Genomic DNA, 18,551 nt, shown 5'->3' on the forward strand with positions numbered 1-18,551 from the left:
TGACACTTAAGTTCTAGTTTGATCTCTCTGACACCTGCATCTCTCCCTTACTCTTCTCCTTGCTGCCTCTGTCTCTCTTTTCCCAACTCAAACCTTTTTCCTCAACCTAGAAAGTCTTTCCACTTACCTCATGTACCCTCCCAGGTATTCTTGCATGGGCCAGGACCAGACTCCCTGACTTTCTTTTGCACAGCTACCACTCAATACTGTTAAAATGTTAACACTTAATCCTTCTTGGTGGATGCCCTCTGGCTGAGTTTGACACCTATCCCTACAGCCCTGCCTTCTGCGTCTAAGGCATTCCAGTTCCCCTGTAGCTCAAAACCAACTCTCTGGGCCTGCTTTGCCATGAGTCACTCCTCCCTGTCCCCTGAGCCCTGAGTGAGTATGCTGAGTGGGCACTGTCGTAAGTCCTGGTAGAGTGGAGGGGAAGAAGAAAGTATTCATCCTTGAGCTCATGGACTTCCCTCTCCTTTCAGTACTGCAAGGAGTTCTTCTCTCGATGTGTGACCTGCCCAGTCTATCACCAGTGGGTCTCTGAGCTTAAAGCCTCCGTAATAAGATATGGACAGAGAGAATCCATGTCCTCGACTAATATTGCCAGACCTTTTGACACCTGCTTGACCAGGATTTGGATAGAGGGAGAATTTCTGGAGGAAAACAACTCCTTTGGAAGAAATTTAGGAATGCAGAGTAAGCATTCATTCCTGGAACCCTTGTCTGAGAGATGTTGCAAACAGGTTTGGATTTTTACAGACAGTCAAAGGCTGCTCCAAAGAAAGGAGAGACACAGAGCTATAAGGACTTAGTCCTTGCTCCACAGATAATTATCATCCTCTTACTAGCTCTGGACCCAGCCCAGGCAGGCAGGGGCCTTTTATCATTAAACAGTATGACCCCTTCTCTCAGCCCTTTGTTCCAACATCTGTGACCCGTGGGCACAGAAAGTTCCTCCTTGGTCCCAGCTTAAACAAACAGATTGTTTCCATGGAGTATCTGGATGGTCACTAAGGGAGAAAGAAGGCCTTAGCATCCACAATGTAATGTCTATGAAGGTAAATGGTAAAATGTGGGCAAGAGTAGAGGAAAGAATACAGTTCCTTACCTCAGGGCCTAGCAAATCTCCTCCTTTTCTAGGGCCATAAGTTAGGTTCATAATTGCTGAGGACATTCTTTGGGGTTTGTGATATTGTTTCTTCTCCTGCTTTCAGGATTTGACAGAGTGGCTGATGTCAAGGAGAATAAGGATGAAGATATTCAAGAATGTGTATGTTAAAAAAAACTATCTGAAGGGACCATGGTTCTCTTGCTGTATATGACACAACGAAATGACCCAAGTTCTCCTTTTTAAGATACTGTATTGTGTACATATTCAATATACTAGCCTTTTATGGTCATCACTATCTATAGCTTTGTCAAAATAAAAGCCTATGTCCAAAAGTTGTTATTCAAATTATATTAAATGACATTAACTACAAAGAATTTACTATTCTTGATCATTATAAATAACAGAGTGGCTTTGGAGAATAAAAATATGTCTGTCATGTCATATAAATATATTTTATATAAATACGATAATAAATATAAATACAAATATTTTTTAAAAATAAAAAATAAAAGCTTATATTTCTGAAGCATGAAACTTAGATATCTTTCTTAACTCTTAACAGTTATTGGCACAACTGAGGCAGAAATTAGAACCAGCAGTTGACTGGAGGCCTGGGAGGCTTTGAGATGAACTGATTGCTTCTTACATAAGTCAACATCCATTAGCAGATGGAAAACACAGCCCTAATACAGAGGCTGTGTTTACTTATGGAAAGCCAGCATTATGAGCGCTTTGATGATCTCTTGGCAAGGATGTAGTAATGGGCTCCTAAGAAGTCAAGGAATCTTTTGAGAGGTGCATAGGGCTGTGGGATTCCATTTCTCTTTTGCACTTTATGACTTGGGGATTCCCACGTGAAACTGCCAAGGTGTATATGACTCTAGCTCTCTTTTTATTCTCCCTTTCTAGAGCTGCCACCTTTGTACTTTTATCTGTTTGATGGACTTTCTTACACAGAGCCTGATCTTCCCACTAATTTCTTATACTTTACAACTTAATCATCTAGGGTTCATGGAGTCTGTTAAATAATGTTATGAGAGCTACCATTTATTGTTCACTTATTCTGTGCCAGCCTAAGTGCTTGAAATACATTCTTTAAATTCTTCAATCAACTCTGTGAAGCAAGTACTTTTATTATCTCCGTATTATAGATGAAGAAACTGAAGCTTAGAAAGATCTTATTCCAGGGAACACAGCCACAAAATGGTGGAGCTGGGATTCTAACTCAAATTTGATTCCAGAGTTTTGTACTAGGCTATAGAAGCTTTCATAGGACCTAGCCTATGGTAAGCTATCCCATACCCAGTCTTCAATATTCTATTCAAATGACCATGATCAGAACTTTAAGGACAGGCAGGGAGGTGTTTGGGAAAAGGAGCCCTGTACTTGGCATTTTAATCATGCTGTCTGGTCTGTATATTCCCTGCCCCCATCTCCCCTACTGTCCCTTTCCCCACTGTCCTCTTGTTACCCTCCCTTCACTCCCTCTATTCCCATCCTACTCCCCCTTCCACTCCTCTGTCTCTTACCTCCTTCTTCCTTTGTCCTTCTCACCCACTCTCTCTCTTTTCCTCCCCCACTCCTTTAATTTCTGAGAGGCAATACAGACTAGTGGTAAAGAATAAGGACTCTGGAGCCAGACAGCCTGGGTTCAAATTCTAACTCTGCTACTTACTAGCTGTGTTAATTCTAGCATATAATTCATCTTTTTTATGCTTCAGTTTCCTTTTCTATAAATGAGGATAAAAACAAAACAAAAGAACATCATCATGCAGATAACATAAATATAAAACACTTAGAACAGTACCTGGCACAAAATAAGCAGTCAATAAGTATTAGCTATTATTACCAATTTCATTTTTATGTTTGAATATAGATTATACATTTATGTGGCACAAAATTCAGAAGGAACAAAAGTGTCTAACAGTGAAAGTCTTTCCCATTCCTGTCCTCCAGCCACCAGTTCCCCTCCCCAGAGCTGATCTGTGTTACCACTTCTTTGTGCATCCTTGCAAAATCATCTGTGCATATGCAAGCAATAGTGTATATTTACTGCACCCGTGTTTCCCACAAAGGCACCACCTACTCATACTGTGTTGCTCCTTCCTTTTTCCTTTCTTTGCCATTTGTTTTCCTTTTGGCAATTTTTAAAATTGAGATAGAATTCACCATTTAAAAAGATACACGATTCAAGTGGCTTTTAGTAGATCACAGAATTGTGCAACCATCATCACTATCTAATTCCAGAACATTTTTATCACTCCAAAGGGAACTCTATCTATGCCCATTAGCAGTCCCTACCCAGTTCTCCCAACCCCTAGTAACCATCTTTCTGTCTCTATGGACCTGCCTTTTCTGGACATTTCATATAAATGGAATCATAATATATGCCTTTTATGTCTGACTTCTTCCACCTAGCATAATCTTTTCAAGGTTTATCCGCATTGTAGCATTCCTTTTTATGGTTGGATAACATTCCATTGTATGGATATACCACACGTCATTTATCCATTCACACCAGCTTATGGATACATGGGTTGTTTCCTCTATTTGACTATTATATGAATAATACTGCTATAAACATTTGTGTGCAAGCTCTTGTATGAACATATATTTTCAGTTCTCTTGGGTATATGCCTAGGAATGGAATTTGGGTTATACAGAAACTCCATGTTTAACTTTTTAAGGAACTGTCAAACTATTTTCCAAAGTAGCTGTACCATTTTACATTCCTACCTGCAGTATGTAAAGATACCAGTTTTCCACATCCTCACCTCACCAGCACTTGTTATTCTTTTTTTAAAAGATTTTATTTATAGATTTTGAGAGCGAGAGAGAGAGAGAGAGACAGTGTGCATAAGCAGGTTGAGGGGCAGAGGCAAAGGGAGAGAGAAAATCTCAGGCAGACTCCACACTGCTCCTGGAGCCCATTGCAGAGCTTGATCTTATGACCCTGAGATCATGACCTGAGCTGAAACCAGGAGAATGCTCAACTGAGCCACCCAGGCATCCCTGCTTCTTTTTTTGATATAGACATTCTAGTGAGTATGAAATGGTATTTCATTGTGGTGGTGATTTGCATTTCCTTTATGACAAATGATGTTGAACATTTTTATGAGCTTATTGGCCACTTGTCAGTCTTCTCGGAGAAATGTCTATTGGAATCTTCTGCCCATTTTTTATGGGGTTACATGTATTTTTATTGTGGAGTTTTAAAAAATATATTCTGATACTAGACCCTTATCAGATTTGATTTACACATATTTACTCTCATTCTGTGAATTGTCTTTTTACTTTCATGACAGTATCATTTTGCAGCACAAAAGTGTTATATTTTCATGAAGTACAATTTGTCTGGGTTTGTTTTTTGGTTGCTTGCACTTTAAGTGGTATATCTTAGAAATCGCAAAGGTTTATTCTTCTGGTTTTTTCCCCTAGGTTTTGTATGGTTTTAGCTCTTTTAGATCTTTGATTCATTTTGAGTTAATTTTTGCATACAGTATGAGGTAAGTTTCCAGATTCATTCTTTGCATGTGGATATCTACTTGTCTCAACACTATTTGTTAAAAAGACTATTCTTTTCCCCCACTTAAATGATATTCTTTGATGTATGGTTTTGTTAGATGTTTGGGTCTACTTCTGAACTCTCAGTTCTGTCCCGTTGTTCTATATGTCTGTCCTTATGCCAGTATACACCATCTTGATTGTTGTAGTGTTATAATAACTTTTAAAATCAGGAATATGAGTCCTCCAATTTTACTATTCTTTTTCAAGATTGTTTTAACTATTCAGGGACCTTTGCATTTCTATATGACTTTTAGGATCAGCTTGTCAATTTCTACAAAAAGGGCAGCTGTAATTTTGACAGGGATTGAGTTGAATCTGTAAGCAAATTGAGGAAGAATTGCTATCTTAACAATATTAAGTTTTCTGATCCATGAAAATGGATCGGACATATTTAGGTCTTTTTAAATTTCTTTCAATGTTTTATAGTTTTCAGTGTACAGGTCTTGAAATTTTTTGTTAAATTTGCACCTTAATATTTTATTATTCTTGATTCTGTTGTAATGGAGTTGTTTTCTTTTTTTTTTTTAACTTTTAATTTATTTTTTCAGCGTAACAGTATTCATTGTTTTTGCACAACACCCAGTGCTCCATGCAAAACGTGCCCTCCCTATTACCCACCACCTGTTCCCCCAACCTCCCACCCCTGACCCTTCAAAACCCTCAGGTTGTTTTTCAGAGTCCATAGTCTCTTATGGTTCCCCTCCCCCATGGAGTTGTTTTCTTAATTTCATTTTTGAGTTGTTCACTGCTAGTTCATTGAAATAGAACTGATTTTTGTATATTGATTTTGTATTCTGGAACTGCTAAACTCATTTATTAGCTCTGGGGTTGTTTTTGTGCGTGTGTGTGTGTGTGTGTGTGTGTGTGTGCGTGTGTGTGTGTATCCCTTGGGATTTTGTATGTTCAAGATCATGTCATCTGCAAATAGAAATAGTTTTACTTTTTCCTTTCCAATCTGAATGATTCTTGTTTCTTTTTCTTGCCTAATTACACTCTCAAGAACCAGTAGTATTGAATGAAACTGGCAATAGTGGACATCTCTGTCTTGTTCTCAGTCTTAGGGACAAAGCGTTTAGTTTTACGCCTTTAGGTATGATGATACCTGTGAGATTTTTGTAGATGCCCTCTGTCAGGTTGAGGAAATTCCCAGCTCTTCCTAGCTTGTTGAGCATTTGGATCATGAAAAGGTATTGGATTTTGCCAAATGCTTTTTCTGTCCTCTGTTGAAAAGATCATGTGATTTTGGTCCTTTTTTCTATTAATGTGGTATGTCTTAGTGATTTTCATGTGTAGAACCAGTCTTGCATTCCAGGGATAAATCCCACTTTGTCTTGGTATATAATCCTTTCTATTTATTACTAAGGCCTTTTCGCTAGTATTTTGTTGAGGATTTTTGCATCTGTATTCATAAGAGATGTTAATCAGTAGTTCTCTTGTCATCTCTTTGGTTTTTGAATCAAGGTAAAATTGTCCTCATAGAATGAGGGCCTGCCTCTTCTATTTTTTGGAAGGGCTTGTGAAGGATTGGTTTTAAAACTCTTTTAATGTTTGGTAGAATTCACCAGTGAAATCATCTGGGCCTGGGTGTCTCTGTCTGGTAAGTTTTGTGATAATTAATTAAACCTCTTTAGTTGTTATAGATCTATGAGATTTTCTATTTAATTTTGAGTCCGTTTCAGTAATTTGTGTCTTTCTAGCAATTTGTCCATTTCATCTAGGTTATCTGTTTTGATGAAACATGATTGTCCACAATTTTCCTTATAATCCTCTGATCTCATAAAGTTCGTAGTGCTCCCTCTACTTTCCTTCCTCATTTAGTAATATGAGTCTTCTCTTTGTTCTTTTGGCAAAGAAAGTAACCTTAGCTAAGATTTGTCAAATTTGTTGATCTTTTCAAAGAACCAATGCTTGGTTTTGCTGATTTTTTCCCCTTTCTATGTTCTCTATTTCATTCATTTCTGCTCCAATCTATTATTTCCTTCCTTCCACTTGCTTTGGGTTTAGTCTGCTCTTCTGTTTCTAGTTTCTTCAGGTGGAAAGTTAGGTTGTTGATTTGAGATCTTTATTTCTTTTAACATAAAATGTTTACAGCTATAGATTTCCCTCTAAGCACAGACTTTGCTGAATCCCTTAAGTTTTGCTGTGTTATATTTTTGAATTCATTCCTCTCAAAGTATTTATAATTTCTCTTGTGGTTTCTTCTTTGACCCTCTTGTTATTTAGAAGTGTGTTGTTTAATTTCCACATATTTTTTAGTTTCCAAAATTTATTTCCGTTATTTCTAATTTCATTCCCTTATAGTCAGAAAGCATACTTTGTATGATTTCAGTCCTTTTAAATTTATTGAGAACTTGTTTATGGTCAGATATGTAGTCTACCCTGGAGAATGTTACATGTATACTTGAGATGAATGTGTATTGCATTTTGCTGTTGTTTAGTGGAGTGTTCTACAGATGTCTATTAAGTCTAGTTAGTTTTTACACTGCTGTTCATGTCTACTATTTCCTTGCTGATCTTCCACCTATCTACCTTGTTCTGCCTATTACTGAAAGTGGGATGTTGAAGTCTACAGTTATTACTCTTTGGCTATTTCTCCCTTCAGTTCTGCCAGTTTTGCTTTATGTATTTTGAAATGCTGTTGGTAGGTACATATATATTTATCATTGTTAAATCTTCTTGATGGATTTACTCTTTTACCATTATATAATATCCTTTTGTCTTAATTCATATAACCACCCCACCTGTCTTTAGTTAGTTTGCGTGATACATGTTTTTCCATCCTGTTACTTGGAACCTACTTGTGTTTTTGATTCTAAAGTTTGTCTCTTATAGGAAGCATGTAGTTGGATCATGAGTTTTTTTAATACATTCTGCCAATCTCTACCTTTTAATTTGAATGTTTATTTACATTCAGAGTAATTGCTGATAAGATAAAATTTATGTCTGCCATCTTATTATTTGTTTTCTGCCTGTCTGATGTCTTCCTTCTCTTTCTCCACTCTTTCATTATATTAAATACACAATTTAAATTTAATTTTAATTCCTTGTCATCTCTTTTACTATATTTATTTGTGAGGGGGTTTTCCTTGCTATTGGGATTATAATTAACATTTTAATTTTAAACAATCCAGTTCTTATTTATACCAGCTTAATTTCAACAGTATACAAAACCTTGATCATATATAGCTCCATTCCCTTCCCACTCTTTCATATTATAAATGTCATAAAAGTTATATCTTAATAAATCGTGTGCCTGTCAACACAGATATGTAAATGTTACTTTATGAATACTGCTTTATGTGCTTTAAATGAGCTACAAGGGAGGGAAAGCCAATTTTCTTAAGTAAAGATTCTTTGGGTTGATGCAAGCCATTGGTTTCCAGAGTTCTAAAAAAGTTGATTCTGGCTATTTTTGCCAGTTTTCTTGTTGCTTTTATGAAACAGAGAATTTTTTTATGGGAAAGAAAGCAAGCAGAAGGAGGGTAGGGTCAGAGAGAGAGAGGGAGAAAGAGAATCCTAAGCAGGTCCCATGCTCAGCAGAACCCAATGCAGGGCTCGATCTCAGAACCCTGAAATCATGATCTGAGCTGAAATCAAGAATGAGATGCTTAACCAACCAAACTATCCAGGCACCCCTGGAAGAGAGAATTTGAGGTGTTGTTATGTTTAAGTACTTGTTATGATGAGCACCATGTGTTATATGTAAGTGATGAATCACTAAATTCTACTCTTGAAAACAGTATTACACTATGTATTAACTAAGTAGAATTTAAATAAAAATTGGGGGAAAAAAGAATTTTCTGGGTTCTTCAACCATTTTCTTTTAAATCATTCTCATTGTACTTTTAATTTGCATTTCCCTTAGATTAAGTTAAACATCTTTACTATGTTTATATTTCCTATTTTGTGAGCTATATGTATATCTCCTACTAAGTATATGTTTTCTAATTGATTTGTAGGAGTTAGAGAAATGAGGTCTCTGCCTTTGTATGAGTTGCAGAACTTTTCCTCATTTTGTGTTTTATCTTTATTGTGCTTTTTAGTGGAGAAAAAGATACCAGTCTTTTCTTATTTTAATGTGTCAGTTTTAATGTATCAATGAATTCTTTTATGGCTTCTGAGTTTTGTATAATAATTTAAAGAACATTTTCCTCTCTAAGATTATTTTAACTATTCCCCCATGGTCTTTCAAGTATTTTTTAAAAATCAACTTTATCAAAATGTAATTTACATACAAGAAAGTGCACCTATTTTAATGATGGGTTTTGACAAACATATATACCCACATAACCACTACCACAATCATGATAGAAGACATTTCAGTCACCCCAAAAGCTTATTTCAGCCTTCTCTATATTCATTGTCCCCACCCCAAGCACACCACGAGCACAAAATACTCTCATTTTTTTCATTGTCTTTATATCTGTGATTATTTTCCCCTTGTTATTTCTTATTTGAGTAAGTTAGCTAACACTCTCTCTTTCATTTCATTTCATTTCAAAGAATAAGCTCTTTTATTTATATATTATATAATTTTCCTCCTTTAGAATGAACTAGGAATTTGAGTAAGATGCTTAATTCTTGTTGAGGGTGTGACTTTTCCTCTGAGAACTCCTTTAGCTGCATTCCAAAGGTTCTGATATGAAGAAATGGCCTTGTTATGTCACCTGCATTTTCTTTGCTTTGTTTTCCTATGTTTCTTATGATAAAAATTTAGAAGATCTATATTTTCATCTCAGAAGTTACAGTTATAACTGAGAGATTCTGTTTGGTATTCATAGACTTCTACCATGAGCATTGATGGAATTAATATATTTCCCTTTCCTCCTTCCCTCTTCTCCACCAGCCAATTGATCTTAGTATTTTCCTTTGTGTTATTAAATATGCTTTTACTTCTGTCAGGCTCTAAAAAGTTCAAACTAAATTCAGACCAGAGTACTTTTTCCCAGACGGGTTCTTTTTAAATTTTATCCTGCCCTTCCCTCGTGTTCTCTCCCTACCCTCACTGCCTCTCTTCCCCAGCAGGCAAGTCCCCAGTTTTCTTAGCCAGGGAAATAAGGGCTTAGTTGATTGGTGGGCAGCTGCCACCTCCACAAGGGACAGAAGTAAATTTGTGTTATGTCACAGGCTGTCCCTCCACAAGGGACAGAAGTAAATTTGTGTTATGTCACAGGCTGAGACTCTATCAGAGGAAGCTGAGAACATCCTGCCAGAGCTCCCTGAAAATAGCATCACTAGGCCTACCCAGCTAGAGCCCAGAGTACATGCTCTGCCTGTCCTTTCTCAGATACCTAGACCAAACTCGGAGCCTCTCCAGATGGTGAAAAACACTTTAGGCCTAGCTCTCCATGACTGTAAGAAAAATAATTTCCTAAGCACCCCCTTCTCTCCATTTGTCTGTCATCTCAGTATGGACCTATAGTTTCAAATTGAACGGTTTCATAAGAAATCCTGGCAGACATCTTAAAGGCCCTTCCACCCCCAGCCTGGACTAGCTTTCATTTACACTTGACAATGACCACACCTTTACCATTCATTTCCCTTCTTCCCATGCCATGCATTTCTCCACTGAGCTCTTTCCAGGCTCCAGATTTCAGGCCAAAGAGTACAGTGCTACCAGATGTCCACCCAGTTGAGAACTAGCTCTAATAAAACATGTTTGCAGATATATTTTATCTCCTGGTGCTTGAAAATCCTTGGTCCTGCCAAGGGATAGGCTTGGGATTTACTTCAATTTCTGATCTTACTCCTGTTTTATTTATTTTTTATTTAAATTCAATATAGTTAACATATCGTGTATTATTAGTTTCAAGGATAGAATTTAGTGATTCATTGGTTGCATTAACACCCAAATTAGTTCAAGTGCCCTCCTTAATGCCCATCATCCAGTTACCCAATCCACCCACTCACCTACCCTCCAGCAACCCTCAGTTTGTTCCCTTAACATCACTCCTATTTCTTTTCAGCTCCATCTCTCTCACCCCATCTGTCCTGAGTCTCCTTTCATTTATAATATCCCATTCCTCCCATGTGTTGTCACATCAGAAGATGCCGCCTATTTACAAGGTGCAGAGCAGAAGGCAAGGCAAAAGAGGTCTCTAGACTCAAGCCAATGGATCTATAATTTAGATACCATGAAAAAGGCAGGAAATACTTCTGAAGAAGGCTTCTTAGTGTCCCTTGAATCAAACTCCATCATAGTATTCTGTATATGTGCTGCCGAAGTGAGCACTCCATCATAGTATTCTGACCAGAGAATGAAACCTTGTCCCTACTGGCAGAACAGACAGGAGATCATGCAGCACAAACTCTGGACAAGAATCTTCAGTTCCCAGGCCATAGGAATAGTCAAACTCAGGCCCTTTCCTCCCCCCTCAAACATCAAGAGCTCATGTATTACTATTCAGAATTTATTTAACTCAGTATTATAATGGCAGAGGAACCAGCATGGGGGATTCCCAAGACACCTCAGTCACATTTAAGTCTCACTTTCCAGGTCAGAAAAGTCAAGATATTAGGTTAGAATCTAAAGTCCCTAGCTGCTCTGATATCCTAAGGGTTGAGGGCATGGGCTGGCTGGCTGGATGCACAGAGTTCTGGGGATGCTGTCCATGAGTGTGCAGGAGGATGAACAGCTTAGCTGGGTGGCATTTGGCCGTTCGGTGGGTCCTGGTCTGGCTCACAGGAGGACCCTCCACCCTTGTCCCTTCCAGGAAAGATGACTGTGGCATATGTCACAGGTTTGGAGCACATTAGTACCTTAGGAGGAAGAGGGGGAGATGAGGATTGGGCTGGGGCTGGGGATTTCTCTGATGGGGGATCAAGAGGTATACTATAGGTGGTATTGTCAAAGGAAGGTGGTGAGTCGAGCCTAGCATATGGAACGTCTGATGGCAAATCAAGTCCCAGTCCAGACTTACTGATGTGGTGGGCCACAGAGGAGGAGGCCTGTAACAAAAGCAGGTAAGTGAGACAGAGAGAAAATGCCTCCTTCTGCCCCAGTTCCCTTTGTGGGGGGAAGCCCAGGACTGGATCTGTCTCTCAAATCTGAGTATGTTGGTGGGTAAGAGGGATTCCCTTCAAAAAGATTTTCAAGGCCTAACTTTCTTCCCAAATTGGGGAGGGTGAAATACCAAGGCAGGAAGGTAGAAGACAACTGGTACAAAGGTTACACCATTTAGGAAGAGGATATGGGCCCTGGGTGTCAGCCTTTCTCCACCACCACCCCCTATCCTGAGACCTCTCAGTGAACTGGGCAGATGGAAGAGGAATTTGGCTGGGGGCCTGCAGAGGCCTCTTACCATGCCCCGAACTCCGCTGCTCTGAGGTTGGCCATGGACACCAAGCCTGTTTCCTGGAAAGACAGAGGATGGCACCATAGTCTTCTTCCCATCCTGGCTCAGAGCCCATCCCCTCCCTCCCTTCAGAAGTCCCTGAAGCCTCTTCCCTGGTCCAGACCCTTCATCTCATTCCTACCAGCATAGCTTTCCCCACTGCCTCCCCACTGCCTTCTGCTGCAGCCTGCCAGGAGCCTCCCTGCCCACTGACTGCTTCCAACTCCCTTCATCCTCCCTCAACACTCAGCCTTTCTCCTAAAACCCTTCTCTCACCTCCTCTAGTCACCTGTTTATCCCACTGCCCACCCTATCCAATTCCTCTCTGTCACCAGGACAGCTCCCACTGCCACTGAATCTCCTCCTTCCTGTCCACCACTCGTCTAGGAAATTCTAGGACTTGTGAGCTTTACTAAAGCTCAGACAAGCCCATCTACAGGGGACACAGACCTAGAGTCTGACATCGTCTATAAGACTAGCTGGTACACTACCAGTGGGGCTGTGCTGGGGTCGGCTGGTGGATGGCTACCTACCTTTCCTCTTGGCCATCACAGCAAACAGCACCACTGCTGCCACTAGCAGGCTCAGCAGGAGCACAGCGCCCGAGATCAAGGGGATGCTGAAGGACCTAAAGGGATAGGCAAGCTCAGGACTGAACGTGGCAGGAAGCTGCTCACCAGGAACTCCAGAGCAGTGGAGAAGGGTGCTCTTCTTGGTGAGCCATGGTTGCAAGAAGAGGAATTGGGGATGGAATGAGGAGGACAGACTCAAGCAGGGCAGAAGAGAAACACATTATCAGGTTATCCTGGCCAGAGACCACCAGGATAAAGGGGTCATTGCTGAACTGGGATACACAGGCAGGTCTGCCTGATTTCCTGTCTGATCAGAAGTTCCCCAGGGGTGGAAGGAAGCATGAGCTTTCCCCTTGAGTTAGCCTGGGGCTCTGAACAATCTTTCACTCCCCTTCCTACCACCACCCTTTTCCCAGCCACCGAATACAGCTCTTATCTGTACCTCTTCTCATCCTGGGTGGGTTCCACAGGGCTGGCACTGCCCACAATGTCTGAGGATGGGCCGTCAGCCAGAATCCCAGCCTTATAGGTCTCCTTCTCTTTTAGTCGAGGAGCTGAGTCAGAAGGAAATATTAATGAGCATATAATCATGGAGGGCAGGGTACAGGCCTGTTGAGATCTGAGGGAGTGGTGGAGTGGGGCTGAGGAAGGAGAGATCCCAAGTAAGAAACACAATGGGGCTTGACATATTACCTAGGAGCCTAATTCTGGAGATCAGAGATGGTCTCTTTCTGTCTTTACCTGTTTATGACCAGACCCACTTTCCCCTCCACCACCAGATCCCAACCCTTGCCCCTGCCTTCTTCACTTGCTCCTCCAGACCACTGGCCTATCCGGCTGCTCAGACTTTGCAGAATCAGCCATTGGGTAATCTATTCCCACCTCCCCACCCCACCCCAGAATAGGTTCTCCACTCTTGTCCTCAGTGGCAACCTTGCTCCTGGTGCTCATCAGTTGGTCTCTAAAGGGGCCTCAGCACAGCCCGCTAGAGCTCTCCATGTACCTGCAGCCATGGGACACCCCAGCAGGCTGGATAAGCCCCATCCAAAGCTCTGCCCTCGGGATCTAAGGAATTCTAGCATCAACCCTAATGTGACACAAAGCCAGAAGACCCTTGCTGGGAGCCTTGCACAGAGCCCAAGTCTTGGTTTTGTGACAAGCCTTCTATTGTCCTTACAACACACTCAACTTCTGGCTCCGGGACTCAGGGTTAATTTCTCCAGGCCTGAGGATTTGTCTTGGGAACGTGGCCAGTCCTTCTAGACCCTCAGGATAGGGGTCTTATTCCCAATGGCTCATGGTTCCTATCACCCACCTCAAGCCAAACCAGGATCTGGAAAGGCTGTGTTTCCCATCTTGCTGCATGTGTCCTGCCCTCCTAATGCCTACTAAGCCACCCACACCTTTCTTGAAAGCCACACTCCGCTGGCTGGCCTGAGCATCCATCCTCTACAGCTGTTGGGGCCCCAGCACCTGCCCCATCCCATCCTACAAGTTGGAGCTATTAGACCTTAGCGTGTCAAGGAAGGAGGAGGACAGAGGATGACAAAGACCACCAGGAACATATTTACAATATGAAATAACGATCATGGACCAGAGATGAGAGGAATTCTGATGACAACTTAGTCTACACTAATAATTAGCAAATGGGGGAAACCAAGAAAAGGAAAAATGCCTTTCTTCATTTCATGACTTTGGGGTTGGGCACAAATTATATGAGAAAGGAGGATCTAAAAATGAAAGACGGTTATCATCCATAAGAGAAAGGTTGTAACAGTCTCCACTTTTGCAGGCAGCTGGCCATTTCCCTCCAGAACATTTTTTTTCTTACAATATCCAACTTTTCAGGAAAATTTCTTCTTCTACTTTAAAATTGTCTTTTAATAAATGCATAGCCATTAGAAATTTGTAGCCTGTCAGAGAAAACTGCAGCCTATCGAAAGAAAGTACTTTCTAGACTCAAAATAGGGTTGACAATACTGATATCTATTAGTGACATTTTCCTCATCTTTAAAACAAAATAAGTTGAGTGTAATTCAGGCACCAAATGCACCCTGCTTAAAGGTGAGGCACATACTATATGCTCAGTGAAGACATAAAATTAAACAAAATACGGATTCAATTTTAAGCCATCGAACCCATTATAATAGGAGTAATAAACAGGAAGATTTAAAAAATGAATTCCAGGTTGATATGCCCAAATTAATACTTTCTTTAAAAGATTTCTTAGAGGAAAAAAATAGCATTAAGTATGTTGTAAATGCTGGATGAGGAGGCCAAGGCCATGGGTGAGGAAGGAGGATGTGCCTTCCAATGGAGAAACCCGCTAGCATGGGAGGGGGGAGGGACCCACTGTCTGGCTGTTTTATCTCAGACTGCTCACCCAGTTTGGTTTCCGGTCCCTGGGGAGCAGTCAAAAATACCTCCTCCCAATTCCTCCCCCGCTAAGGGCCCCCATCCCCCAAGTGGTGCAGGTGGAGGCAGGGAAGGGCAATGGCCAGCCTAGGATAACTCACCTGGAGGGAGCACGTCCAGAGTGACTCTGTGCACCGTCTGGGGCCCTGCAGCCCCCTCCACCACGCAGCCGTACTCGCCCGCATCCTCCTCCCGCAGGGTAATCATCTCCACCTGGAGCAGGCCGCCCCCCAGGTCAGTAAGAAACATGCGTCCATCAGCCAGGGCTCTGCGATCCACAGCGGAGGACACCAAGGGCTGGCACCCCTCTGGCAAGAAGCGACACCACACCTTCCGAGCCTTGATGTCCTGGAGCCGGTAGTGGCACTGCACCAGAATGGAGCCCCCCACGGGGGCCTGCAGCACCTCTGGGAAGGTGCCCATGGAGCCCTGGCCTAGGGAAGGAAAGGATGTGGGAAGGCGGGGCAGGAGCTGGGGAAACTTTCCAGTCCACCCACTGCCACAGGGGCACAGGGATGGAAAGGTCCACCTTCTGGGCCCTACAAAAGTTACTATTGCCACAATAATGCCAGTTATTCCTGGGCCTGGAGTGCAGTATGGGGGCCCAGGGTGCAGCTCCTTCTAATCTTACCTGCCAGTCCCAGGAGCAGCAGCGGTAGCAGGTTGGGGCCCATGGCGGGTCAGGCAGATGTTGGCTCTGGGGCTCGCCTAGCCACTGACACAGCATTCCCCAGGGAGCAGGAAACATCTGCCTCATACAGTCACGTGGGGCTCTCAGTGGCCATGGGGTGGGAGGCAGGCGCTGGGGGCCCCTCCATGGGTGGGGATAAGGTGACTTTCCAAAGCCTGGTTGGTTCAGTGCTTGGCAACTTAACCATGAGGATCAGTAGGGGTGGGCAAGGCAGGATGAGAAGGCCTAAGGACAGGCAGAACCCGGGCTCCTGGGTCTCAGCTAAGGAATGAGGTGGGGGGAGGACTGTGATAACTGGAAAGCAACAGAGAGAGAGGGAAGCGAATCCTCAGGGTCTTCCAAAGATAGAATCCGAGGATGCAGTGCTGGGAACAAGGAAGGGAAAGTGTTAGTCTGGTTCTACAGTCTGTAACGAGCCTGAGCTCTCGGGGACTGTCCAGTCCTACCCACGACCTCACAGCAGGAGGCCCCACTCCACGGGCACCCTGAATGGGGCCTGCCTTCATTCACTGTACCCTGGCAGCGTGCACCCCCGTTCTCCACAATGGGGAGAAACCACATCCATTCTTTGATAACGACGCCCCACATCCTCTTCCCCTGTTTTTTGGAACTCCTTAACTAGTTGGTTATTGAACCTCATGGAGTCATCACATTTTCCTATCTTTCCTCTCTCGTTTTCCACCTTTTTGTCCATTTTGTTCTGATTGCAAGAAGACGCCCTTGTCTTTTTTCTTCCATCCCTTCTATTACTGTCTTGTAAGTGTTGATTTCCTTAGTATTTTCAATTTACAAGATTTCTTATTCTCCAGACATTTCTTATAGCATGTTATTTTTGTTTCACGAATGGACTAGTCTGTCAGGAGACCATTCTCCATGGATATTTTCACATATCTGCATGGTCTGGGCACTGATCAAGCTTTATTCCAGTGTGATCGAATAGCAAACATGCCTTGAAAGTTAGAGTATATCAGCTCCAGAGGGACTTGCTTAAACACCCCGGCCCCCTCCCTCGAGAAGGTCTGTTTACCTTCCGGAGTAAAGGTGTCTCTCTCCTAACAGAGGAAGATGGACCGATGCCGTTTATAAACTCCAAGCCTCATACTGGGAGGTTCCTCTCCCGTGACACAAGCCCACTGCCGGCACAGGAAACATCTGGCCCCCATTCACGTCGACCTGTGCAAAACTGGGGTTTGGGGACCCTGTGCTGAATGTGGACGATAAACCCTCCTGGCCTGGGACTCCAGGGGAAACAGTGGTGTCCAGAGAAACAAGGGAAAGCAAGGTGGGGATGGCTGAAAGGGACAGGCTGCTCCAGACCTAGACATCACACCTAGAAAAGGATTAAAGAAACCACCTTCCCTCCTTCCTTTCTCCTCCTTTCTCTACTTCTTCCCTCTCCCTCTGACTCCCTCCTTCCTTCAGGAGCAAGGGAGCTGCCAATGGGGCTTGGAAACAGGAGCCCGAGAAAGCTAGGCAGTGTGTGAGGCTGGGAGTGGTGAGAGGCTGACCCGATGTCCCCTCTGCCCCGGGTTCTGGGTCTTCCTGGGAACAGCAGACTTGGTGCTACATTGGCAAATCTTGGGCGAATCGGACAGGTGGGTCAGCCTCGTTAGTGACATGAAAGTGCTTACCTCTGTCCTGCCAATATGCATGCATTCTCTTTGATTTCTTTATGAGAAAGTTATTACACTAATGGGCCATGAAGAGGAGGCCTATCCTCGATATGTAACCAAGTATCTGAAATAGATACAGTCCACTGCTGGGTGTGAAGGACAGAGGTGACCCGGCCGCAGGGAGGTGTCAGACTGTGACACCTTAGAGAAGAGGTAGGAAGCCAGTGTTTATCGGGGATCTGCTCTGCACCAGACATCTGGCCTGGGACTTTCACTAATGGTATTTCAACCTCACAAAACCCAGCAAAACAGGATTGATTTGTTTGTTTGTTTTGATTTTTAATATGTGAGTTTCAAAAAGGTTAATGATGGGGCGTCCGAGTGGCTTAGTCATTAAGCATCTGCCCTCAGCTCAGGTCATGATCCCAGGATCCTGGCATCAAGCCCCACATGGAGCTCCCTGCTCAGTGGGGAGTCTGCTTCTCCCTCTCCCACGCCCCCTGCTTGTGTTCCCTCTCTCACTATGTCTCTCTCTGTCAAATAAATAAATACAATCTTAAAAAAAAAAAAAGGTTAAGGAACTTGTTTCAGCCTCCTGAGTAAGAGGCAAAGCTGAAAATTGGAACTTAAAATTACCTGACCCCCTTCAGTCCGATGTGCACCCCAGCGAGTCCAAGGCAGGGGACCCCAGTGGTGATCCAAACCCCAAGGGGGATGCTAAAATGTTGCAGAGGAAGAAAAAGAAGAGGCCAAGCCCTCAAGAGCAGGCGAGCGACAAGCAAGCTCCAGTACCACGCACGGGGGACCCTCCCCAGCCATCTTGTCGGCGTTGGTGCTGGCAGGTGGACAGGCTTGTTCCTGGGTGCTAGACTGTGCCTCAGGTCCAGGGAAAGAGATGAGGGTCTGGGACATGATGAGGAAGCTTGACATGCCACTGAGTCCGAAGACCCGAGACACACAGCCTGAACCAGAATCCTGTTATGGTGTTTCGTGTTTGGGGGAGAGATAGGGTTCCTCAGCCACCCTGGCTGTCCCTCTGCCCCAGTCCTCAGCCCCTGATATCCTCCTGGTTCACTTCCTCACCTCCTCCCAGGGCTTCTCCAGCTGTTCCTTCTGACGCCCACTAGAATGACATCACCCCTGACCCTTTCGTACTCCCAGTGTGCCTAGTCATTTGCTCCTCAGCACTTTATCTTTTTTTTTTTAACTTATTTGTCAGAGAGAGCACAAGCAGGGGGAGAGGCAGAGGGA

At 43.0% G+C, this 18,551-nt stretch overlaps 2 protein-coding genes across 2 annotated transcripts in view; one reads left to right on the plus strand and one right to left on the minus strand.

Moving 5' to 3' along the window:
• Positions 1-1,582, plus strand: part of LOC123941698 (adenylate cyclase type 10-like) — a 41,586-nt gene extending 40,004 nt beyond the window's left edge. The window contains exons 31-32 of the mRNA XM_046005161.1: positions 480-693; positions 1,212-1,582. Coding sequence (XP_045861117.1) covers positions 480-693; positions 1,212-1,276 — 279 coding nt within the window. The 3' untranslated portion in view covers positions 1,277-1,582. The remainder of the gene's footprint in view (positions 1-479; positions 694-1,211) is intronic.
• Positions 1,583-11,136: 9,554 nt separating this feature from the next.
• Positions 11,137-15,698, minus strand: TREML1 (triggering receptor expressed on myeloid cells like 1). Its single transcript, XM_046006353.1, has 6 exons — positions 15,628-15,698; positions 15,098-15,430; positions 13,024-13,135; positions 12,543-12,637; positions 11,977-12,029; positions 11,137-11,623 (listed from the first exon to the last, which is right to left on the minus strand). The coding sequence occupies exons 1-6, from the start codon at positions 15,668-15,670 to the stop codon at positions 11,312-11,314; spliced, it is 948 nt and encodes a 315-aa protein (XP_045862309.1). The 5' UTR covers positions 15,671-15,698; the 3' UTR covers positions 11,137-11,311.
• Between the last annotated feature and the right edge of the window lie 2,853 nt (positions 15,699-18,551).

Source organism: Meles meles, chromosome 5 (assembly GCF_922984935.1).
Source record: "Meles meles chromosome 5, mMelMel3.1 paternal haplotype, whole genome shotgun sequence".
In the NCBI taxonomy this organism is placed as follows: domain Eukaryota; kingdom Metazoa; phylum Chordata; class Mammalia; order Carnivora; family Mustelidae; genus Meles; species Meles meles.

Bases quoted from the DNA above. Each gene is read 5' to 3' on its own strand.
- TREML1 (XM_046006353.1), bottom strand. From the start codon at position 15,670: ATGGGCCCCAACCTGCTACCGCTGCTGCTCCTGGGACTGGCAG. The intron at 15,431-15,627 runs GTAAGATTAGAA...TTCCTTCCCTAG, and splicing joins GCTGCTCCTGGGACTGGCAG to GCCAGGGCTCCATGGGCACC. The intron at 12,638-13,023 runs GTACAGATAAGA...CTATCCCTTTAG, and splicing joins CCCACCCAGGATGAGAAGAG to GTCCTTCAGCATCCCCTTGA.